The sequence below is a fragment of the Podarcis vaucheri genome, assembly GCF_965113315.1.
Source record: "Podarcis vaucheri genome assembly, chromosome: 1".
NCBI lineage: Eukaryota > Metazoa > Chordata > Lepidosauria > Squamata > Lacertidae > Podarcis > Podarcis vaucheri.
Window position 1 is genome coordinate 130,336,760 of NC_138759.1, and position 25,688 is coordinate 130,362,447.

General features: G+C 45.7%; 2 protein-coding genes across 17 annotated transcripts in view; both read left to right on the forward strand.

The window, feature by feature from the left end:
* CYP20A1 (cytochrome P450 family 20 subfamily A member 1) overlaps positions 1–25,688 on the forward strand; it is a 343,026-nt gene that overhangs the window by 77,391 nt on the left and 239,947 nt on the right. The window lies entirely within an intron of this gene.
* Positions 1–25,688, forward strand: part of ABI2 (abl interactor 2) — a 77,397-nt gene that overhangs the window by 16,572 nt on the left and 35,137 nt on the right. For 6 of the 16 annotated variants that reach the window (XM_082193842.1, XM_082193850.1, XM_082193852.1 and 3 more), the window contains exon 1: positions 1,765–2,166. The exons of 1 other annotated variant lie outside the window; for it this stretch is intronic. In XM_082193842.1, coding sequence (XP_082049968.1) covers positions 2,050–2,166 — 117 coding nt within the window. In that variant the 5' untranslated portion in view covers positions 1,765–2,049. Of the gene's footprint in view, positions 1–1,764; positions 2,167–25,688 lie in introns of those variants that run through there. 9 more of the 16 variants (XM_082193856.1, XM_082193843.1, XM_082193844.1 and 6 more) reach the window with 2 other exon arrangements.

Genomic DNA, 25,688 nt, shown 5'->3' on the forward strand with positions numbered 1-25,688 from the left:
CACACACAAGGTCGGGTTACTGTGGCCCAGGCAGGCCAAGTGTGATATTCCTGAGGATTTAGCAAGTTTCACAAAGTTCTAGACACAGTTTACACAAAACATTAGCATTTGATAAGACCGTCAGGATGACCATCGGACATCCCTCAAAGCAGAACATCTGGATATAGATATAGGAGAGGAATCCCTTCAGAAAGTTCCCTTAATTGCTATCTGCCTACCTGTTCTCAGGCAAGGGGGATGAAGGAGGCAGGGGAAATATTGAGAGTCTTTAGGAGAGCCAAGATGGCATTATTATTATTATTATTAAAAATAATAATAATATACTGCCCTCAGGGTAGTTCACAGAACAAAATCAAAATATAAAACCACAAAATACATAATCAAAATAAAAACAGCAACCCAATAACCATTTTAAAAGGGTATAGGATGTCAATCAAATCAACCAAAGACCTGGTTAAAAAGGAATGTTTTTGCCTGGTCCCTAAAGGTGTATAATGAAGGCGCCAGGCGAATTTCCCTGGGGGAGCATTCCACAGATGGTGAGCCACTGCAGAGAAGGCCCTGTTCTCGTGTTGGCACCCTCCGGACCTCTTCAGGAGGCACACGAAGAAGCGCCTCAGATGACGATCTCAGGTTCTGGGTAGGTTCCTATGGAAAGAGGTATTGCCCCTGAGGTATTGCGGTCTGGAGCCGTTTAAGGCTTCATAGGTCAAAACTTTTGGATTGCTCTCCTGTGTTATGTTAGGCATGTGGTTTATATACAGTGGTACCTTGGGATGCGAACGGGATCCGTTCCGGAGCCCCGTTCGCATCCTGAATGGAACATAAGACACGACGGCGCGTCTGCGCGTGTCACATTTTGCCGCTTCCGCACATGTGCGTGATGTCATTTTGAGCATCTGCTCATGCGCGAGCGGCGAAACCCGGAAGTAACGCGCTCAGTTACTTCCGGGTTGCCATGGAACACAACCCAAAGCACATTCAACCGGAGGTATGACTGTACTTACTTATGTGTATTTGCCTTGTGCAGTGATCAACATTTATTCTCTATTTGAGACCTCAGTATTTCTGTAACAAAAGAAAATGGAATGTTGTGAAAAGGAGATATGGAGGCTGAATTTTTTATTTATTATTACTACAGTGGTACCTCTGGTTACGTACTTAATTCGTTCTGGAGGTCCGTTCTTAACCTGAAACTGTTCTGAACCTGAGGTACCACTTTAGCTAATGGAGCCTCCAGCTGCTGCTGCATAATTTCTGTTCTCATCCTGAAGCAAAGTTCTTAACCCGAGGTAATATTTCTGGGTTAGTGGAGTCTGTAACCTGAAGCGTATGCAACCTGAAGCGTATGTAACCTGAGGTACCACTGTATTATTATTATTATTATTATTATTTGGGGGGGAGGCAGGATGGAATTGTGGCGTCCAGTTCACCTCCTCTCCAGCCACCACTATTCCTTTCTCCCCACACAAGGGGATGTGTGGGCATAGGAGACACCCCATCCCATCCTTCACCCCATTCCTCACTCCACTCCCCCCAACTCCCCGGCCATGCCCTTCTCCCCACAGGCCGCCATGACGCGACATGGGGGGGGGGGAGAAGGGGGGCGGGGCAGACGGGGACACCGGAAGCGGCCCGAGACCGCGGAAGGCGGGGTTTGCGTGTGAGGGAAGCGGGGAGCATGCGCGCGTGCGCGAGGGAGAGCGCGCGCGAACGAGAGAGGGGGGGGAGGAGGAGGAGGAGCAGCCGTTGTGGAAGCCCCCGGCGCCTGCGCAGTGGCGTCCGCCGCTGTTGGCCGGTTGCGCCGCGCCTCCGCCGACGCCTGGCCGGTGGGTGTTTCTCTCACGGCGAGGGGAAAGAGCGTGAGGCGCCGCGGCCGGGGGCCGTCGGAGGGCGTCCGTCGCAAGGGTGTGTGTGTGTGTGGCGGGGGGGGGGTGAGGTGGAGAAGAGAGGGGAGGGGGCGGCTGTCCGTCTCCGCGGCTGAGGCGCGGGGTTGAGGGGGGGGAGGCGAGGGAAGAGGGGCGGGACGGAGCGCGCGAGCATGTGAAGATGGCGGAGCTGCAGATGCTGCTGGAGGAGGAGATCCCCGGGGGGCGCCGGGCCCTCTTCGACAGCTACACCAACCTCGAGCGGGTCGCCGAGTACTGCGAGACCAACTACATACAGGTACGGCGTTACGTGTCAGGGCGGGGGCGCGCCTTTCCCCCAACCGGGTCTGGTCTCCAACACCCCCCCCAAAAAAAAACCACCCCCGCCGCCCCTTGCTGAGGGGAAATCTCGGGGCGTCCTACGTTTCGTGCTTCTGGAGGCCTGGAACCCGGAGTGTGGGGGTTGGGCGGTCGTGGGAAAGGGCGACACGCGTGTTTGCGGCGGGATGTCCGCGCGAGAGGCCGCCTCGGCATATCTTGGGCGCCGGGAGAGATGCTCGCTTTCGCAGGCTCAGCCCCGCGTTGTGTGTGGTTTTTAAAAAAAACAACAACAGTGGAGCAAGGCCGTGGACATTTTTTTTTGGGGGGGGGGGTGAACCCAGCCAGATGGGCGGGGTATGAATATTTTTTTTTATTAGATTTCTATCCCGCCCTTCATCAACAAATCTCGGTGCGGTTCAGAAGAGAAATAATCATAATAATACATGGGGACGGGTTCCCTTTTTTGCCCTCCCGGTGACCCTCCCATGCTGCTCGCGGCTCCCAGAAGCTGTGAGATCCTTCGGATCGTAGATCTGGTAGGGACCACGAGGGTCATCTAGCCCAGCCCCCTGCAGCGCAGGAATCCTTTGCCCAACGCGGGGCTCGAACCCACGACCGAGGGATTAAGAGCCTCGAGGAAACGCTTCTCGTTCTGCAGCCTTGTGTGGAGTGATTTGTGCTCATGCTGCGCTTGTTAAGTGTGTGTGTGTGTGTGTGAATGCGCACACGATTCTTGGCAGATGCTGCTGTGAAATGATTTGAGAACAGACCTTTTCCCCTTTACAATGTGTCGCTCCTTCTAGATAGGTGGTGGCCAGATGTGCATTCATAAAGGACTGCCTTCTTCCCTCCTCCTCCTCCGCTAAGAATATCACAGTATGCTCGGAATAAAAGGATATTCGTTGATCTTGTAATTCAGACTCCCAAGCCACCAGACTGCCCGTTTCTGCTGAAATATCCAGCAGGCAACATTGTTCTGGAGGTGATGATGTTAAGCTGCATCTTCAGGGCTCCTCCTGTGATGTGGTAGTTGAGGTTACTTGCATCTGGGTGGGTTAGCATTTTGGTATTTCTGCTGGGTCTTGGGGAGAAGGAAAAAACCAACCGAGTTTCCTTCTGAATAAACATGCTGCGTGCTGAAATTATACTTGAATATTCAAACAGGCAGTTGGCCTAGCTTAGGTTGCATGTACGGTATTTTAGATTGCATCCTCGCCACACCAGCCTTTCATGCACACTTGCAGGAGAGAGGTGATACGGTTAATTCTCATATTATTGCATGGTATGCAGTGTCATTAAAATGTCACATTGATACAATTCAGCAGCTCTCTGCCTGCTGACTGGCATTTTGTCTTTTCAAAGATTTTTCAATGAAGCTGCCATGTCAATGACTGCATAGTGAAAAGATGCTGAGGAAAGACAAGGCAAATGAGTAGTAGATCTCCAAAGGCACAGGGATGGGTGCATATGTGTAAGTTCCAAATATAAATAATGGCATAATGATAAATAATGGCATAATGACAGCTTGTCTTCCACGCATTGCTGATTAAAAGGGAAATTGGATATGGCTAACAACTGAATGCAGGTGATTTTGCTTCAAGTGGGCATTGTGAAGCTGCATCTGTTGCTTCAGTACATGCCTAGGTTTTATTCACGTACCTTCTATCTTATTATTGAAGTCTGCATTGCCTTCCAACTCGTTCTAATGAATCTAAGCTTTCTGGGCTTTATGTAAAGGAATGGTTAAACAAATGAAAGGCAAATTTATTTTCTCTTGGCATAGTCAGGGCACTTTACAACAAGTGAATTCTGCAACCTGTTTTTGATTTGAAAAATAACATAGCTTGGGGCATGTAAGGGTTGTGAAATCTTGGAATTTGTTTCCTTATAAGTGTATCCATGATGTAAGTATAGCAAGTTCTTGAGGCGAGACCAAGAAACAGTAAAAGACATTTATAGAATGTTTCTCTGTATCTTCTAACATATTATTTGAAGAACAAGGGAAGGGTGGAGCATTTACAGTGTCACAATGAGAATATGCCATAGCTGTCAACTTACAGATTTGAAAATAAGGGACCAGCAGCCTTGAAAATAAGGGGCCAGCAGCCAAAATAAGGGACCTGCTGCCTCACCTGTTCCAGGCACTCCAGTCTTCCTGTCCTCCTGCAGTATGGTCAAGCTTCGAGAACACTGTCCAACCAACTTTGTAACCAGAGGTTCAACTGAATAGAATCTGAATCACATGCACCACAAGGCCTATGCAGCCTCAACTTAAGATGGCTCCCCGGCCTGGCTTTGCACTGCAAAGTTTACAGCAGCACGTGCAACAAAATGGCACCCAGCATTCAAAAGCCCCCTCAGCTTGCATTAACTAGCCACACACAAGCTCCACAAGCTCCACATGCAAGCTCCACCCCCAGTCATTCTTAGACTTCTTATTGGGTGAGCAACGCAGCCAAGCAACCCAGTTGGAGCCTCCCTCCTCCCTGGCTGGCAGGGAGGGAGGGAGAGGAGCTGCTTCCTTTGAAATTTAAGGGACATCTATCAATAAGGGACAGCAGCGGGACATGGTGCTGGAATAAGGGACTGTCCCTTCAAATAAGGGACACTTGACAGCTGTGGAATATGCATTGATTCATTTGCATTATTTGAATGACCAGACCTATTAATTGGGTTATCTTTGTGTGTTCAGAGAGCTTTTGTAGTTGATCTGCCTTGGTGCATGTACCATGGTTTCACCATGGTGTCCTTTATGCGTAATAGCTAATGGTCTGAACTAAGCAAAAGTTTTTCTTTTATAGCACAGGATGAATGAGATCTTTTTTGCCATGTTGCATCATGGTGGGAACAGGTAGGCTTGCAGGATTTTTTGCTTTTAGTTTTAATAATAACGATGGAAAATATTCTGGCATTTGACCTGGAGATGATTGAATTTCTGATCAGGTTTTGCTGAAATGGTGGTGTGATGTGGGGAGAGCAATTATCATCGCCCCCTGATATCATAGCCTTGGAGAATTTTACTGAGGCTTGCAGAAGGTTAAAGAAGTATTGTTTGCAGAGGAACATAGAGTCTGATATAGTGATAGAAATTTTAGCCAACTGTGCAGATTAAAGCTTCATGTAGTTCTGGTAACAATACTTCTTGAGCTGAGATATTTTTCTGTCAGATTTTTGATACTTGTTATATTACATAATGTAAAGTGGGTAACTAATAAGGACCAGAGTGGAAGATAGATCTTGCTCAGTTCACATGTAATTCTAAGCCAAAACATGGATAAAAGATTGTGATACTCCTGCTACTGCAAGCTAAGCCATGATTTGACTTATGTTGTCCAAACCCAGGGTCATGCTTTGCTTTCTTCAAACCAACCACAAGCCGTAAACAAAGAACAAAGCTTGGCTACCGCTTGTGGAGTGAAATAAATCTCAAGCCCAAATTCTGATAACACTTGATTAAGTCCAACCATAGTTTACCTTATAGCAGCACAGCAGCAACAGGACTGAAGAAGGAACAAAGCGGCTGCAGTCTCATCTCCATCACTCCACATGCCTGCACATTTGGGCTAACCTATAGTTTGGCTTAGTGTTACATTTGAACTGGGTCATTGTGAAGTTGGAAAATGACTCAGAATCTGCTAGTTTTCAGAATGGCAGTTTCCAGTGGAAAACAAGGTAAGGCTAGACCACTGAAAACTAGGTTTCCACCCAGGAATTACTGGGGAAATGAGAACTTCAAAATCACTTAAAAACCCCACTTTGCAACTGTAGTTTTTGCTGTGATATGGGCCTAATTTTTTAAAGAAAGCAAGACTAAAATAACCTGGATGTGTCTTTAGCCCATGTATATTGTTTTGAGTGCAACTTAACTAAGCAAAAAAGGGAATTTACAGATGCAGAAATTAGATTTCCATTTAATTGGAACAGATGTCCTCTGTTGTGCAAACTGTTCTCAGATATGTGGCTTAATTCTCTGTGTGTTTACTCTGAAGTAAGGATCACAGTGTTTAGTGGGGGTTACTTTTAGGTAAGTATGCATGGTATTTGTAGCCTGAGTGAGTACTGAAAGGATCTTCAGCACTTGCACCAATTTTTGAAGAGTTAATGTATGTGTTGAAGTGAGCCTGTTGCTTCTAAATGACATTTTATACTCCCACATAAGTATATGCATGCACTGCGTTTTCATTTGCAACATATGCAAGTAGAAACATGGACTTTTCTGCTCTACTCATGCATATTTTTAAAGGAAAAGGGGGTGATTTATACACGTGTGCACCCTTCATATCTGAAGTGCAATGCATGTATTTTTACAGAATATTATAAAGAAGCAGCCTAACACAGATAGGTGAAGTAGTGAGTGGGATGTGAAGGCAGTTTGTATGAGCCAGTGATTTGCAAAATGCAGATATAAGAAGAGGCTGTAACTACAGAGGATTCTTGCTAAGCATATATGGGGTACTAGAATTCTGAAAATGACATTGTGGATCGTACTACACTGAAAAGTAGCAAATCGAACAATGTTTCTCACTTAATATTTTATGATTTCTTGAAGAAATATGTATACACATGCAGGTGTTGAGTGTTCAGTATTGAAGTTAGTGTATCAGAATTTATCCCAGAACCTTACTTTGTAAATGGTTACAGTTCAGAATCTACTTTTTTATACAGTCATAGGCCATACAGTCATACCTCGGGTTACAGACGTCTTAGGTTGCGTGTTTTCGGGTTGTGCACTGTGCCGAACCCGGAAGTACCAGAACGGGTTACTTCTGGGTTTTGGCGCTTGTGCATGCGCAGAAGTGCCAAATCGTGACCTGCACGTGCGCAGACGCGGCGCTGCGGGTTGTGAACGCTACGGCTTGCGAACGTGCCTCCCGCACATATCACGTTCACAACCCGAGCATCCACTGTATTTGGACGTTATTCTAAGTCATAGTTTAGCACAAGTGTTGCTGTCTTTCTTGCGTTTGTAGGTATGTTTGCAATTTTGAAAGACTTCTGGGGACACCACGCTTTTGGTTGCTTCTTTCCCCCATGTATCAGTCAGTTTGCATGTGCAAACTCTTTCTCTCTTTTCCGTAGAGTTTGGGTAAAAGTCAGATGCAGTAGAATTAAAAATTCTCTTGAATTCTTATTTTCAGCATGGAAGCCAATGGAAACAAATGTGATCTGTACTGGGCGGGGGACGTGTGTGTGGGGGAACCAGTTTCAAGAGGATCTGCTCTATTGGCTCTAGTGGCTTTCAATGTCAATAAGTCTACTGACTGAGTAAAACTTAGTTGAATGCATTTGCATGTTTCCCTTTTCACTGTACAATCAATCACTCATGACTATCCCTGGATTTTCAGGAAAAAACATTGTGAAGGGCTGTGGATACTGTACTCATTCAGCCAACAATATTTATGTATGGCTTAACTTAAACCTACTCATGTTTCCTCATGAGAGCTCAAACACAGCTGTTTGTAGGGGTTGGGGAAAAGTAGGTTTCATGAAGCAGGGTGTGTGTGTGTGTGTGTATTTCCTCTGAGGTAGGTGAACCCTAGGCAGTGGGAGGGTCGAGGATGCTAGTGGGCATGATGTACAGGGTCATTAATGTACATTCATACATACAGTTGTACCTTGGAAGTCAAATGCAATCTGTTCCAGAAGTCCATTCGACTTCCAAAATGTTTGGAAACCAAAGCTTCTGATTGGCTGCAGGAAGCCGCGGAAGCTGCACCAGATGTTCGGCTTCCGAAAATCTTTTGAAAACCGGAACACTCACTTCTGGGTTTCGATCGTTCGGGAGCCGATTTGTTTGGGAGCCAAGGTGTTTGAATTCCAAGGTACTACTGTACTTATTTTCTCTCTCTCCCTTCTTTGAAGGGGATAAATGCATTTGTGGACATCCTCTGCAGCATAAGATACAAGCAGCTGGCTTATTATCTTCTTACCTAAATAAAGATTTTTATTTTTTAAGCTATGCTGAGAAAGAAGCGCAACTTTTAATCTTCACGATAACCTTCATAGCTGAATGCAAAACAATGTAACTACACTTGCATGTTGGTAATCTGACAAGAGCATAGCGTTGTCCTGAAATAAACAGTGTGATTTTTGTACTCTGCCATTTGGTTATATATAAACTTTGCATGAGGGAAGGAAAGTCTCAGCACTTTTCCCAATGCCTTTTTTTATTTATTCTCTCTCCTGTATGATGGGTTGGAAGTTTTTACTTTGCCACACAAGTTGAAAAGGAATACAGTATGTTGGTGGGATAACTGATTCTAGGAATGCAACAGGGCTACCGTATTTGGGAGCTACCGTAGTCCTCCTGAAATACTGGTTTTACTAAGTAAGATCTAATAGTTTTGAATTAATAAGTACTTCTGTTTGTTCATTCCTTGAGGTCAGAGCATGTCACGTTACTACTGCACAAGGAAATTGAGTAATCTTGAGAGATTCTCCCAGTTAAGGATGCTTTGGGATGAAATGTCTTCTCCTGCTGGGCAAGACTGCTTTTTTCCAGCGCTTTATTGTCTCTGGCCATCTGCAGAGATAGCTGACTCAGTATTACAGAGGGGAACAGGTCTAACCTTGCCTGTGGAATAAATTCCTTTAGGAAAGGAAAAGTATTGCAATCAAGAGCAATAGGGGGGTATATAAGTTTTAAATTTATAAAATAGAATAAATAGCTCAAAGTAATATTGATGAGACGACTCGTAATGTAACACAGTGATGCTACAGAAACCAAGAGACAACTGTAATATTCACCATCTTTCTTGCACTGAGGCAACCAGTGCTCTTTTGCTAGATAAAGAGGTGCTGGAACTTACCATGAATGTCTCCCTCTTTCTCTTAGAATGGCAATGGCACCCGCCTGAGAGGTGCTGGAAATCACCTGAGAGGTACCAGAACTGAGTTCCTGTGAGTTCCCCCTGAAAAAAGCACTGGAGATGACCAAAGTTATCACAGTGGTTAAGGCTGGGGATTTCTCAGGAATTTGGGCTCTCTTTACTGCTGGCAATATTTGAGTTATGATGTCCTTGAGATTTCTATACAGTGGAACCTCGTGTTACATACCGCCCTCATTACGAATGCTTTGGGTTACGAGCTCTGCTAACCCGGTTGCAAACTTTGCCACGGGATTTGAGCGGAAGTCACTCGCTGCAGCATGAGGCGCCATTAGCGAAAGCGTGCCTCATGTTAAGAATGGTTTCGGGTTACAAACAGACCTCTGGAATGAATTAAGTTTGTAACTGGAGGTACCACTGTACAGTGGTGCCTCGCAAGACGAAAACAATTTGTTCCGCGAGTCTTTTCGTCTTGCGATGCTTTTCGTCTTGCAAAGCGCGGTCCGTCGCAACTGCGCCTCTTCAAGCGGCTTTAAGAAAAAAGCGCAAGACGTTTTCGTCTTGCGAAGCAAGCCCATAGGGAAATTCGTATAGCGAAGCAACGCAAAACCGAAAAACCCTTTCGTCTAGCGAGTTTTTCGTCTTGCGAGGCATTTGTCTTGTGGGGCACCACTGTACTGGAAAGTCTAAAACAGAGATGAGGAACCTGTTGCCCTCCATATGTTGGTGGACTCTAACAATATCTGGAGGGTCACAGGTTCTTTATCCCTGGTCTAAAATAAGGGTTAGAAGGGATGAGCAGAAAGTTTGATGCTATGCTGCCCTAGAATCTAGACAGAAACCACATCGATAGAAATTCCTTCCCTGCAGACAATTGTGTAACTTCCTCATGTACAGTACTTTGTTATATGTGACAAACCCATGTGTATTTATTTCTTCTGGGTAGAAGTTGGTGGCAAGCTGTATTTGTTAGTTGCCTACCATACCACATTTGCACCTTGTGAGATTACAAATATGACTATCTCACACCGGATGAATAATTCACACAGTTCTATAGAAGAGGCTTCCATCTAGGAAATGTCATCTTGTGAGAAACAGCCCTGGAAAAGGGTGGGGAAACACTATCATTAAAGAGATTTAAGGATGCAGGGGGGAAAAAATCAGATTGAAATGGATTTAAGACATGTAAACACTTCAAGCATCTAATGCTTTAAGCACATACTGGACAGATTTAAAAGGCATTAGTGGTCTAATTGGGATACTTCAAAACTAATGTTCCTGCTTTTTAAAAACAAGCAAACAAACATACTTGCTAATGTCAAAGATTTGTGTGCAGTAAAAATCAGTGTGCGCACCTAGACTAAACATATTCCAACTGACAGATGAAATTGCTGAATGTGTGAAATACATACATAGAAAATACCCTGATGTGCAATTTTTTGAGACAGTACTTAGATTAAAATCTAAATTTAAGTGCTATGGTTTATTTGTGATGTATTAAATTGATAATATTGGACATCTAGACACTTGAATCTGTTTTTTATGAATAAACTGAATCAGGGGACTGATTTCATTTTCTTAGGGGCTAGACTACATTGGCATTGTCTAAAACAGTGTTTCCCAACCTTTTTTGGGCAAAGGCACACTTGTTTGATGAAAAAAATCTCGCGGCACACCACCATTACAGCCCCGTGATGTCAGCGCGCAGCGTCGCGCCGGGAGGGACGCACGAAAGTGTAAGTTTCTATTTACAGTGTGCTCTCCCAAAGACCTTAACCGTGTAGGTATATGGCCACGAAAAGTAACAGTTGCATTAGCAGTCAGGTTACATTATTTTGACAAGCAGCCGAAGAAGTGAATCTTCCACAAAGCGGCCTGTAGAGGGATGTGTGCGTGTTTTGTTGCTGCAAAGATCAGGACACCCCCCACTCCCCGCAAAAGTACTTGGTATTAGGCGCATTTTCATCGGGCTTTTCCTTGCAATGCACAACAAGAGGAGTGATGTAAAAGCGGGTCGGGGCCCGTGTCGGACTCGGGTTCACACGTTAAGTGTTGGCCACCCTGCCAGCACTTTGGATCGGCAAAAAGGAAGGGCATGATACAGCTGGGGGCTAGCCAGCTGGCATCTCGACCCCTGAAGGATGCCGACAGCCCCAAAGCCCATTTCCACGCTCAGGGAACCTCGCCTGAGCAGAAACTGTTTTTGAGCGCGTGTGAAGGGCGCCCTTCCATCACCTTGGAGTCAATTACCACTAACTTGGAGGACGTTCTCCCCTCCCCGGTGGGGAACGACCTGGCCCCCCCTTCCCCCACGCCTTGCATTTCAGCCATTCCCACAAGCTTCGCTCTAACACCACCCGCCCAACCGAGGGGGCTCCTGGGCAGAGTCCACGAAGGCCTTTGGCCACAACGCGCCCCTTGGCCTCCGAGTACCCCGAGGACTCTTTGTTGCTCTGTTTGTGTTTGCGCGCGCGCGTTTCCCCCCTTCCCGCCTTCTCCCCGCGAAGCAACGAAAGAGGGCGCCTCAACTCCGGGAGGTGGGCAGGGAGCGGGGGGACTTTCGGCTGCCGGAGGCGGGGAAGGGGCGGCTGCAGTGGACCCGGAACTGGTTGCGCCCATCGGGGGCGGTGGGAGCGCGCCGTGCGGGTTGGTGGGTGGGGGAAGGAGAGGAAGAGGAGGGGGCGGCGGCGGCGGCCGGAGGCTGGACGGATCTGCGCGGGGACGGCGCGCGAGCCGGGAGGAGGCGCGAAGGAGGAGGCAAGGCGAGAGCAGCGCGGCTCGGGATGCATTCGGACTGCCGGCTGCTGCGCCCGAGACGCGGGGTATGGTGAGCAGCCCGGAGCGCCCGCTCCCCCGGGGGACCCGGCCGGCGCTGGCCTCCCTCCTCCTCCTCCTGTTGCTGCTCAGGCGGGACGCGGCGGCGCAGAAAGGTGTGTGCGGGAGCCCCGTCGGGAGGGGAGGGACCAGAGCCCTCCCGCCTTTCTTGCTTGGCGCCCACCCAAAAGCCCGCCGGGTTTTCGCGCCTTCCTCCAGTAGGCCGGCCGAAGCGAGCGGCGATGGGATGTGGGAGCTCGCTCGCTCGCCGCCCCGCGTGTGCTCGCCGCCCCGCCTCTCGCCGCCCGACTCGCCCGTCTCCCTCCCACGGAACACAAGGCAACGTTCGGCGGCACACTAGTGTGCCGCGGAACACCGGTTGGGAAACACTGGTCTAAAAAGGCACAAGGGATATGCAGTCTATGGCCCAAGGCTGCTTGACTTGTCAGGATGCCCTTTTCACTGAAGCACACACACACAGACAGGCTTGGTTTAGAATAGTACAAATGAAATGTGATTGGCTTTATATAGATGGTAACATTGTGGAGTACATATTTCCTCATTGTTTCTGGCATGAGGAAAGACCAGCACTAGCTGGGAGGCTCAGGAAAGTATCATTACCCTCTGCAGAACTTCCCATGTGCTGTTGTCTGCCTCTTTTGGAGGAGTGAGTTTGGAGCCACCTATGAACCACCTAGTCTGGTGGGAAGACCCAGCTTTCTCTGAACTGTGTTTAAGCCAGGCTGCTGAGCCCCTTGGAATACAGCAAGATGAGCATTTTAATTTAATTTAGTTTAGTTTTTGTTGCTTAACTTTGGTTTTGCTTTATGTATTATTTCTTTCTGCTAATGAACTTTGTTGAGTTACTTTCGTTTTATTTGACATTTTGCAACATTTTTTTTCCAAATATTTTGATAATTAATTGATGGTTGGGAGATACTTTGCGCATAGGAAGTGTCTGCTGGGCCTAGCATCCTGTTCTCACATTTGCCAGCCCAATGGCAATGGGAAGGCCAAAAGCAAACCCTGAGTGCAACAGCACTCTACCCATTTGTGATTCCCAGCAACTGGTATACTGCCTCCAACAGTGGAGGTAGAAACAACATAGCCATCATGGGCACAATTTCCTTTGGAGAAGTGACATACAGTGGTACCTTGGAAGTTGAACGGAATCTGTTCCGGAAGTCCATTTGACTTCCAAAATGTTCGGAAACTGCAGAAGTTGCATTGGACATTTGGGTTCCAAAGAACGTTTGCAAACCGGAACACTCACTTCTGAGTTTGTGGTGTTTGGGAGCCAAAACATTCGACTTTCAAGGTGTTCATGAACCAGGGTACGACTGCATATCTGAACTTAAACTAGTAGGCTGCTTTCAAGTACTATACATGAATTGACTTTAAATACTAAGCTTATACTATTGAGGTTGCAGGATAGGTTATACTTAGCAACCTATTCTTGACCAATACATGAATTTACCGATGAATTAACCAATTAAAGCACAGTTTAGAAGTCAAGAAACAATTTATTTTACTAATTCTACTAAATTCAATGGTTTCTCAGGAAACACTCCAGTTTCTCAGCCAGTAGTCTAAATAAGACTATTGCCTGAACTGTCTCGGGCAGAATATCCCAAATGCTAGTTTTTGGAAATCACAAATGGATAGAGTGCTGTTGCGCTCAGCTCATGCTTGTGTACAGGATTCTGGACTAGATCAACCACTGGCTTGATACACTAGGCTCTTCCTATGTTCTTATGTTAGGATAGTAGCTTTGGCAAGAACAGCTAAAATAATCTCTTGTCATGCTCCTTGTATATATGATGTAATCTCCAATTTAGTAAATTTGATTTATTGGAAGTAATAGATTCTGCATACTTGACAGAAATTTCCATCATCTGTTAGTCTTTCATCAAGCAAGATGAGTAGAATTTCTGACTTCTAAGTACAGTGGTGCCTCGCAAGACGAAATTAATTCGTTCCGCAAGTTTTTTCTTCTTGCGAGTTTTTCGTCTTGCGAAGCACGGTTTCCCATAGGAATGCATTGAAAATCAATTAATGCGTTCCTAGGGAAACTGCTTGCCAGGCTGGCGGTGCGGAGAAGGGCTTTTCTCCGCACCGCAAGCCTTCAGGACAGGTACGGGAACAGAAGGGAAGGTGCGCAGCGCTTTCCCTCTGTTCCCGGGGCTTGCGTGGGAGGAGGGTTTTTCCTCCCCACCGCCAACATTCAGAACAGCATTCTGAATGTTGGCGGTGGGAAGGAAAACCCTCCTCCCACCCCAAGTCTTCAGGAAAGCCATCCGATGCCGGGCGGCGGGAGAAGGTGTCCCCCCCCCGCACCGGATCTTCGTTCCGATGCCGCGCGGCGGGAGGAGGCGTTCCCCCTCCCCCGCCCGGCATCGGAGCTTCGTTCCGATGCCGCGCGGCGGGAGGAGGCGTTCCCTCTCCCCCTCCCGGCATCGGAGCTTCGTTCCGATGCCGCGCGGCGGGAGGAGGCTTCCCCCCCCGCCCGGCATCGGAGCTTCGTTTCGAAGCCGGCGGCGGGAGGAGGTCCGAGGACAGTGGGGAAGACACGCTGCGCTTCCCCGCTGTCCCTGAGATTTCCCTATGGGCTGTCGTCTTGCGAAGCAAGCCCATAGGGAAATTCGTTTTGCGAAGCGCCTCCAAAACGGAAAACCCTTTCGTCTAGCGGGTTTTCCGTCTTGCGAGGCGTTCGTCTTGCGGGGTACCACTGTATAGAAGATCATAAACTTTTAAGATAAAATATGAATATATGACAGTGGGATATAAATCCATAATGCTACAAAAATAACTGCAACTTAACCTATGCTCTTGCTTTGCATCCTGATTTTTTACTATTCATTTTTAAATTAACCCATAATGCTTAGGAGGCTTCTGAATATCAAATTACAGTAAATTTGCCTTTTTGCAATTGAAAATAGAATGAACAGGGTAGGTGTCTATCTCTATTGTTGTTGATATTTATATTTCATATGACTAAATGTATTTGACTGTCTCTTTTGGGTACGACTGCTGTTGGAAATGTAACATGTTAGTTCTCAAATTATGCTACTATATAGTTGTTTTGCACGGCTGTTTAATACTGATTTATGGCAATACTATTTTAAAAATAATTGTTCAGATACTAACTTTTTATTTGGAGCATCAGTACTCTGAATTCTATTCAGTTGCTTATGTTGTAGGAGTTGTGCCTGCAACACATGTTAATCTCTGTGGCTAATTTCTTTTGGTTTTTAGACAGGAAGTGGCTCACCACTGTGGTGAATATTTAGTTGCAGCCTGTGCCTAGACTAGAGTTAGGTGACAAACTCAAATGTTCTTCAAAAATCAGTACAGTTCAGCTGCAAATGTAGAGTCTAGCTTCCTTATTGAATATACGTATAAAATAACAAAAAAGTACAGTTAAAATAACAGTACAATACTTAATAAATAATAATACTGTAGATGAAAGTTAATTGAGCCTAATTGGCCAAAGATCTAAAATGCTTAAAAAGTAGGTAGTAAGTAGATGAATGGACTTAATTGTCAACACAGCCTGTAAATTAGGTATTAGTGGAAGTTTTGAAGGAGCCAGTATTTGTCTGTTCAGGGGCTAGTTCTCCATAGCAATCTCTTAGTGTTGACTAATTATTTGGGCCTTTGATACTGCAACAAAAGCATATTGCTATAAATATAAACCATTATGTAGAGCAGTGTTTCCCAACCTTGTGTCTCCAGCTGTTTTTGGACTACAACTCCCATCATCCCTAGCTAGCAAGACCAGTCGCCAGGGATGATGGGAATTGTAGTTCAAAAAAACAGCTGGAGGCCCAAGGTTGGGAAACACTGATGTAGAGCATGGATAGGCAAACTAAGGCCCGGGGGCCGGATCCTGCCCAATCGCCTTCTAAACCCGGCCCGTGGACGGTCCGGGAATTAGCGTGTTTTGTCATGAGTAGAAATGTTGAGTAGAAAATGCATCTCTGGGTTATTTGTGGGGCCTGCCTGGTGTTTTTACATGAGTAGAATGTGTGCTTTTATTTAAAGTGCATCTCTGGGTTATTTGTGGGGCATAGGAATTTGTTCATTTATTTATTTTTCCAAAATGTAGTCCAGCCCCCCACAGGGTCTGAGGGACAGTGGACTAGCCCCCTGTTGAAAAAGTTTGCTGACCCCTGATGTAGAGCTTCACGTTTGGGTTGTCGTAGTCATTGTTAGGACATTGAGGTGGAATTGAGCTTCCATTTTTCCAGCGCTGCCTTAACATAAGCACTCCAAAACAGGAGTGTAATAAAAATGGTTTCTGTTGTGGTTTGCACAGAAACTTGAAATAAGTGCTGGTGGTTTGCTGATTGCATACTTGGACTTCATTACTATGAGGGATCTTTTAAAACAATGTTAAAGCATATGTGTTTGATGTTTCCTAGTTGAATTCTGTCATGGTTAAAGACTTCTCTTTCCCCTAATATGCCGTAATTAAAACTTGTGGTTACATAAAAGTTTTGTCAGACAAGAGTGTTTCCATTACCTCTGCAAATCTAGCAGTGGGAGAGGAATATTCCAGCAACATTGTAGAATATGTGTGATAGAATTTGTAGACAAGTTGATTTGCTCCTATTAAAATATAGGTGCTGAGTATGGTTTCCCCCTCTCTTTAGGACGGGGGTTATTGGGTTGTTTTTATTTTGATTATATATTTTTATTTTGTTCTGTGAACTGCCCTGAGACCTCCGGGTATAGGGCGGTATATAAAATCAATTAATAATAATAATAATAATAATAATAATAATAATTTTAAGACACAACACCCTCATGTTTTTCAGTGCCTCTTAATATCTAATATCCCTAGACTATTAAACTGAAAATTACTTTCTTAATTCACACATGTGTTACTTTAGATGATGTAAGTTAGTTGTGTTATTAGAATTTTGAAAAGGAAAGAGTATTAATCTGGAGAGAGTCTTAATTTCCTAGAGCAGACTTGTAAATAGCTAAGTGCTTGGATGCTTGTGGCAAGTGAAGTTTGTCTGCATGACGTATGATGAGTTTGAATTTCTTCTAGTCATAAAAAGGCACTAGGTGTCTCTTCTCCTCTCTCTTTCTGGAAGACCATCAGCTCTGAAGAATATCAGACCCTGTTCACCATTGGGGGAGTGGGGGCTTGGACTGTGTATATATGCAGCCTCTGTAGAAGAATTCAAATCCCTGTTGAGTTTACATTGTACACCTCTCTCCCACTCTCTGTGATGTGCAACAAAGCTGTGGTCGCTGCCTGATTTGTCCCACTTAGGATTGCGTGTTTGTGTCCCATTGTTCAGCCTGGACGCTGAGGTCCAGCTCTGAGGGCCTTCTGGCGGTTCCCTCACTGTGAGAGGTGAGGTTACAGGGAACCTGTAAAGAGGGCCTTCTCAGTAGCAGCGCCTGCCCTGCAGAACACCCTTCCATCAGATGTCAAGGAAGTAAACAACTATCTGACTTTTAGAAGACATCTGCAGGCAACCCTGTATTGGGAAATTTTTAATGTCTAATGTTTGGCAATTTCTATGTGCTGTAAGCCACCCAGAGTGGCTGGAGAAACCCAACCAGATGGGCGGGGAATAATAATAATAATAATAATAATAATAATAATAATAATAATAATAATAATTTTCCCCCACCCAGAGTTTCTCCATTATAACCTTTGCATTCAGACTCGGACTCTTCTGTAACAGTTACAACTATCGCTTAATAATATTTTTTCAGCAGTCCTGTCCCCATCCCCCTAGACCAGATGGCTGCTTGGGATAAACCATCTATTTGGCTGAGATTACACCTGTCTGCTATCATTGGTTGTATTGTGAACACTGCTCACTTCAAAGAGATTGTGCAGTCATTTTTCCCAGGTCCCGCAAACATGTGGATTCTGCTCTCATTTGAGTCTTATTTTCTCTGCAGAACCTTCTATATTCAATGTTATGCTCTCCATATGTTGTTGGACTATATCTCCCATCAGACCCAGCCAGCATGGTCAGTGATGATGGGATGGGAGTTTATACTCTGAACAATATCTATAGGGCACTATATTGACTTCCCCTGCTGTTCTGTCCTAAGCAGGGTTCCCGCCTGGGGGATGAGGATGTAGCTAGAATAGGGTGTATGCTAAGCGCAAATTCCAGGGATCCAGGGTCATGTACTGCTAATCCCAGGTCAGGGTCAAGTAAACAAAGGTCTAGCACAGGTCAGGTGCCAGCAAGACAAGGTCATATAAAGGAGGGAGGGATCTGTGGAAGTAAAGTTAGGCAAAAGAGAGGTTTAGGTTGAAATGCAAGCAAGCTGGGTAGCACCCTAGATAGCTCCACGTGGCACCTAGGCAGGAAGCCAAACAAGGCAAACTTAAATGTTGTTTTAACACCAGCAACTGAACCTTAAATGGGAATGCACATTCCTCTAAGTCAGTGTTTCCCAACTGGTGTTCCGCGGCACACTAGTGTGCCGCGAGACGTTGCCTGGTGTGCTGTGGGAAGGAGGCGGGCAAGTCGGGCGGCGAGAGGCGGGGCGGCGGCGGCGAGGAGAGGCCGCCCAGCGCGGGGCTCTCGCCGTCTGCCTGCCTGGCTGCCTGCGTGGCACTGACATCACGGGGCTGTAACGTGCCCCACATAGGCACACGCGGGGCGGCGAGCGAGCTCCCTCCCACATCCCATCGCCGCTCGCTTCGGCCGGCCTACTGGGCTGTCGCAGGCAGAAGGCCTGCGCATGCGCGAGGTTTTCGCGCCTTCGGGATTCCCTTCACGCCTTCCTCCTCCCGGGTCCTTGAGAGCGCGGGAAGCGGCAGCGCGAGACCGGCGTTGAGCCTGGTAGGTATTGCGCTTGCCAAGGCAGTCATTTGGGAAATGAAAACTTGCAAAGCAAGCAACCAGTTCAATCTGAAGTACGTGTATGCTTAATATCCTGTATCTGAAACCTGTTCTGCCCCTCCCCCACACTTGGTGCCATTTTCATCTACACATGCAGTAGAGTAAGTTCACCCAGAATAGTACCAATTCAGATGGCAGATGGGAGAATGACAGTGCTGAATGCTTTCCCATGTAGAACAGTCCCTGCAAATAAAAACCTAGCATATTTGGAAGAGGGATGCTAGCCTAACCATTACCTTCTATGCTGTTACTATTTTTTTAATTTTTTTTACATAAGTAAAAAGTGACCTTTCCCCATCTGGCATGGTGGTGTGCCTCGAGATTTTTTTCATGAAACAAGTGTGCCTTTGCCCAAAAAAGGTTGGGAAACACTGCTCTAAGTAGCTAGCTCCACTCATGATGAGTGGAGCCTCTGTTCTTAAAGGAATGTAGAGGAGGCCGGGGTTCTTTTGTGGCCTCTGAGCTGAATTTACTGGAATCTGAGGATGGCTATGTGCCTTTTCCAGGCACTAAAGGCTGTGGCATAATGTGACCCTCGTGCGAAGGCACATATGTCAAAGACTGGTGAATCCTTTTCCCAGTCCATCATGTCCTCTGTATCCATGGTCTTTCCCCCCTGAGAATGTGGCCATTAGAGCTGTCAGCAATGCCGACTTCTCCAGTCGGCCGGTGCCGCCGCCTCCTCCTCCTCCATCCCAGCAGCCGCCGCCTCTCGAGCTCCGCTGCCACCACCGCCTTGCTTTGCCCGGCTCGGCTGCCCAGCTCCATCCCCCTCCTCTTTCTGGCGCTTCTGCTTTTCTGCTCAGGGTCCCTGAGGATCTGCGGAGCCGCGGCAAAGGTGTAAAAGAGCCGCGGGTTGCCGACCCCTGAACTAGTTGACCAGGCTGCCAAGATGGCGAGCTGCCTTGCTTTAAATCAGAAAAATGTACCACCAAGAGACTTTATTCATCTATTCATTGCATTTGTATCCTTTTTCACCAGCTCCCATTTTTAAGACTGGTGGCAAGAGCTGTGGGAAGGCCAGACAAACTGTAGGTTTTGAAATCTGAAACCTGTACTTCAGTTGTGCTTAGCCACCTTACTTAAGAGCTGAAGGAAGAAAGTTGTCTTGACAGCACCAGGTTTGAGGGCTGCCAGACTGCTCCTCCAAATGCCACCTGGATGGTCCTTAGGCAGCACGGTGGAGGCAAACAGCAGTGGGGGAAGTGGAAGAGAGAGGCATTAGACACCCAGAAGCACAGGGGGAGGGGGAAAGACAGCTCAAAATAGTACTGTAAATTGATTTTTTCAAAATAGCCAAATACAGTTTAGCATAGTTAAATGCCAAGCTTTTTTGGTAAGACGTTCAGGTCTCTTTCTGGATCTCTCTTGAGCGTTCTAGCCTTTACCTGGAAAACAGAGAGACCCAGGCAGGGCAACTGTTGCATGTAGCTTTCCATGCCTTCTCAGGCCTAAAAGGGTAAGGGCTTAGGCACTATGAAGTGCCTTGACTGTTCAGCTGCACTCACTTCATTCTTGTGAAAGATGTAAAGGGAAGAAGAGAAGGAGGAGGGGTTGCAACTTAGGCAAGTGGGATGGGTGATGGGTGAGCATTGCCTCAAATCTTATTTGCAATGCTGCAGATACACTCTGATGCTAACATACCATGGCATTTCATGGGTTTTCAGCTGGGGCACTTTTGTCTAGTGTCACAAATAGAGTGGTGGTGCTATTAGTAAAACAAATCCCTATCTAAAGAAAGGGCTTTATTGTGCAGCTATTTCATTGAACTGGAGCTGTCTTTGTTCACACAGAGAAAAACTTGTAAACACGGATTTAAAATACCTCAGTGGACAATTCAAGAACAAATTGTTTCCAAGCATGGAAGAATGTAAAACCGTACTTGTCAGAATTTGACCTGCTTTTATTCGTAAATTCTATGACAGACAGTTTCTGTTTGTAGTCCTATTAGTAAGAACTGAAAATTCACTTGCTAAAGGTTTCTGTTGGATTGATCCTTGCCCATCTTAAAGTTTAGGACAACTTTTGTACACTCTTGTGTGAGTTGATGTTTGGCAAATAGTGCAGTTCTTTAAGGGAAATAAAGGTCAAATAAAGTTTGCCTGGGGAAAAATCACATAGGTTTTTAGGAGCTTTTCAGAAAAAGAGACAGAAGCAAGGTAGTGAATACCGTATTTTTCACTCTATAACACGCACCCGACCATAACACGCACATAGTTTTTAGAGGAGGAAAATCCGTAGGCATGCTACCCGTAGGCATTCCCTCCATAACACGCACAGATATTTCCCCTTACTTTTTAGGAGGAAAAAAGTGAGTGTTATGGTGCAAAAAATACGGTAGTTGCATTGAATGAAAATGTAGAAAGTGGAGAAACCCAGAGATCAGGAATGGGGTGGGCAGATGAGTCATGATAATGGGTAGTGACTGAAGGGTCCCAGGAGAATGGCGAGTGTTGAGACAGAAGGGGTTGCAGTATGTGAGGGTTATGTGGAAAAAGCATTGAGGAGCTGGGAAAATTAAGGAGATGTTGCGTGCACTAAAAGGTGGGCTAACAGTGATTCTTATAAATAAATTAGAAGTGTTGAAGAAGCCTGCATGTAAAGTATATAATAAAATCAAATCCGGCATGACTATCAACTGCTTTTAACCTTTCCTGATGTGTGAACAGTTATTGCCTGTTACTGGTTTCTGCATAAAAGGCAGAACCATTTAGAACCTTTAATTAATTAATTTAAAAAATACTGTGTAAGCTTCAGTCAATCTTGCACACAGTGAAACTGGGTATTCTATTATGTGACATTCACATTGCCCACACTTTTCTCTAATTCATTCAGGTTTTTTTAATGAGTGCTCTGAAATGCTAACTTGTTACGATTGTTCTTAATGGCTAATAGCCTACTTTTCTGCTCCTTTAGGACACCCATTCGTGAATGCTTTCTTCGTCCAATCCAGCCCTCTCTCTCTGTAGAACTCTGTTGTGCTGTAGTGGAGGTGAAGCTCTGTTTTGAAGTGGGATGAATTGATGTTACTTTGCCACAAAACTAGAGCTATAGGGCAGTTTTCCTATAGGGTTGTAGTCTCTGATCTTCAGTGGTAGTGTAGCAGATTGAGCCCCTTATAATCACCGCTACAGGCCTAAAGTGAAAATGACATATAAATGTGAGGTGTGGAATCTTCGTTGCACATTAAATTTATTGCAGATGAGTGAATTGTGGGTGAACTACTACCTTAGCCCCAACCTCTGCTAAACGTTCCAGACCCAGTGTCTAGGCTCTGACAGATGTACAAGTTAGGAGGCTGAGCTGCATTGTGTGGCTGTTATAGTTTGGGTGCTAGTGAGTGAGATTTTCCTGCCTTTCCTCTGAGATCCTCGAAGGGGAGAAATTTGTTCAAACTGTCAACATGGCTCAGAGAGCTTACAAGGCCACAGACATGGCACTTCATTTATGAGGGCATGGCATTTATTTTTTCATCCCTCTGGTGAGCCCATGTTTAAATGTTATATACAGTATCTTGGTACGGAGAAACTTTCATTTTGAGAGTGGTCCCATTTTGGTTCCAAACCAGTTGGCATGGGGCACACATTCTGGTGTTGGAAGAAACAAAATGTAGCAGTGTATCACCACCACTCCTAAGCCAGGGGTCACCAGTGTTGTGCTTGCAGGCACATATGTGCATGTAAGTCTCTGGTACCCACAGGGTTTCCCAGTGCCCCCACCCCCGAATTGTGCTGGAACATGAATCCATTATTGCAGTAGGCAAAACTGGAACAATGCTGCTGAATGGTTATCTGAGAACGCCCTGGAGTTGGCAAAATGAACACTCTTTTTTTTTGGATACAATTTTTACTAAATTTTCTGTTTTACAATTTCAGATAAATATTTTACATCCTTAAGATATCAATGACTTCCCTTCTTCTCTTTCCATGGTTCATTTTGCATATCTTTTATCCCTGAATATTTTACAAAAAAACTATACCAATCGGTTTTCCATTATTACATCCATCAAAACTTATTTACACTGTTGAATTTATCTTAATGCTGCCAGCGTTTTCAGCTGCACACAATTATTTTCCATATACTGTATTCAATAAACATTTCCCAATCTTCTTTAAACATATGTTCTTGTTCTCTTATTCTATAGTTAAGTCTGCAAGTTGTGCATATTCTGTCAACTTAAGTTGCCAAGCTTTTTTGGTTGGGACCTTGCTCATTTTCCATTTGGGGGCTAACAAAACACGGGCCGCAGTTGTTGCATACATAAATCACCTTTTCTGACACCTGGGAATTTCAGTCTGAGTTGTCCCAACAGAAAGGACTCTGTTTTTTTGCGGGGGGGGGAGTAATTTCAAACATTTTTTTCAATTTTTTATGAATCATTTCCCCATGCTCTTTTACCCCTTTACATGTCCAAGCAAAGTGAAGAGTATTAACATGGGTGGCGCTGTGGGTAAAACCTCAGCGCCTAGGACTTGCTGATCGCATGGTCGGTGGTTCGAATCCCCGCGGCGGGGTGCGCTCCCATTGCTCGGTCCCAGCGCCTGCCAACCTAGCAGTTCGAAAGCACCCCCGGGTGCAAGCAGATAAATAGGGACCGCTTACTAGCGGGAAGGTAAACGGCGTTTCCGTGCGCTGCGCTGGCTCGCCGGAGCAGCTTCGTCACGCTGGCCACGTGACCCGGAGGTGTCTGCGGACAGCGCTGGCTCCAGGCCTCTAGAGTGAGATGAGCGCACAACCCTAGAGTCTGTCAAGACTGGCCCGTACGGGCAGGGGTACCTTTACCTTTACCTAACCTTGTTATAGGCATGACCATGTGTTTGTAAGTGCTTGCTCATCTTTGCAATAAAACTTGTTCCATGGTGCTTTATAGCTTCTGGCTCCTCTGGGAACAAGTTGCTTTGCAGCACTGGAGAGGACACGTAGCAGGAGTGATTGCATCAATAGCCCCCCACATTTCACTGTTCCAAAATGAGGCTAGGGCCATGACACAATCCTAAGCCTTGTCAACCATAAAATATCCTAGCGCATTAAAGGATCTGTTGATAAGCAATAGCAAAATTGTAGAGAGATGGGATTGCAATTATTTGCCTCACTTTGACAAAGTTAACGGGTTAAAGCAGGGGCATTAAGGAAAATGGGCTGTAGCCCCTCAAAACAAATGCCTGTTATTAAGATGGTTGCAGAATACAGTTTCTGATGAACTTGGTGCTTTAGAAACAGATAACCAGATGGTCAGCTTCTCTGTTTTCATCCAAATGGACTCTGACTGTTTTCACGCTGAATCATATTTCTGCTGTTGCCAAAACTGATTTCACTGGTTACTTAAAAAAGCGAATTACTAGCTTTGAGTTGAAAGATGACTACACGTTTGGCTTGCCGTTGACTCTAGAAATGCTGCTCTTGCTAAAAATGTTGGAGTGCTGATTTATTGACTGCATCCACTTGGCACTGGTTGGAATAATAGATACGGGAAGGGAGGATGTAACCTTTGCAAGTTTTGAATATTATGTCTTTCTTAGCTGGTGTTCCCTTAAGTTGTAAGTTTTGAATAGCTCACAGCTTCTTTCCCCTCATATTTTCTTTTCTGTTACTTGAAGCAGAAAAAACAATGTCATGAGGCACATGGCTAGTCATGAGATACATAGTACAAAGAGGAGGATGTTCTCCTGCCAGCTATATATATATATATATATATATATATATATATATATATATATATGGGTTTTGGTGTCTTCGGGTGTCTTCCCGTGTAAGAGTCGGGGTGTCTGGGCGACGTTTCGACGAGGTCTCACTCGTCATCTTCAGGCTGGTGCTTTCGGCTTCTTGTTACTGGAACAGAGCAGGATCTGGTGTTTGAGTTCCTATAAATACTGTTGAGGGGTGTGGTGTATAGCCTCCAACGTTCTGGGCAGAGAGGAAGTTCCTAGATTAGTGTGCCTTTTCTTCTTTTGTTCCTTAATTACTTGAGGGATATCTTGAGTGATTTCATGAGTGATATTCTGAATACCACTGGGTGGGTCATTAAGTGTAGATTAGTTGCTAAAGCTTTCGTGTCTTGACCTCTTGAGCTTGTGAAGAGTTTTTCTGAGAAGATGGCTGTGCTGCATTTAGTTGTGCTCTGGCTTGGCTTCGTGTATAGGGGCGAGCTGTAATTTTGTGCCTTGTGCCAGCCAGATCTGTGTAGGGATTGCAGGGGGGTGCAGCATCCGGAGGTGCCACTATAGTTTGGCTACTGGATGGAGTCTGTAATATGTCTGTGGAGAGGGTCTGGGTTTGGGTCTGGTGTGGTTGATTGGTGACGGCGTTCTGTGTGCCTCTGGTTGCCTCTGGTCTCACAACATGAACAAGCGTGACGACACGTCCCGCCTGCCTGACATCTGGAAATTAGCCCTCCCCACAAAAACCGACACCAGAACCAGAGGCACACAGAACGCCGTCACCAATCAACCACACCAGACCCAAACCCAGACCCTCTCCACAGACATATTACAGACTCCATCCAGTAGCCAAACTATAGTGGCACCTCCGGATGCTGCACCCCCCTGCAATCCCTACACAGATCTGGCTGGCACAAGGCACAAAATTACAGCTCGCCCCTATACACGAAGCCAAGCCAGAGCACAACTAAATGCAGCACAGCCATCTTCTCAGAAAAACTCTTCACAAGCTCAAGAGGTCAAGACACGAAAGCTTTAGCAACTAATCTACACTTAATGACCCACCCAGTGGTATTCAGAATATCACTCATGAAATCACTCAAGATATCCCTCAAGTAATTAAGGAACAAAAGAAGAAAAGGCACACTAATCTAGGAACTTCCTCTCTGCCCAGAACGTTGGAGGCTATACACCACACCCCTCAACAGTATTTATAGGAACTCAAACACCAGATCCTGCTCTGTTCCAGTAACAAGAAGCCGAAAGCACCAGCCTGAAGATGACGAGTGAGACCTCGTCGAAACGTCGCCC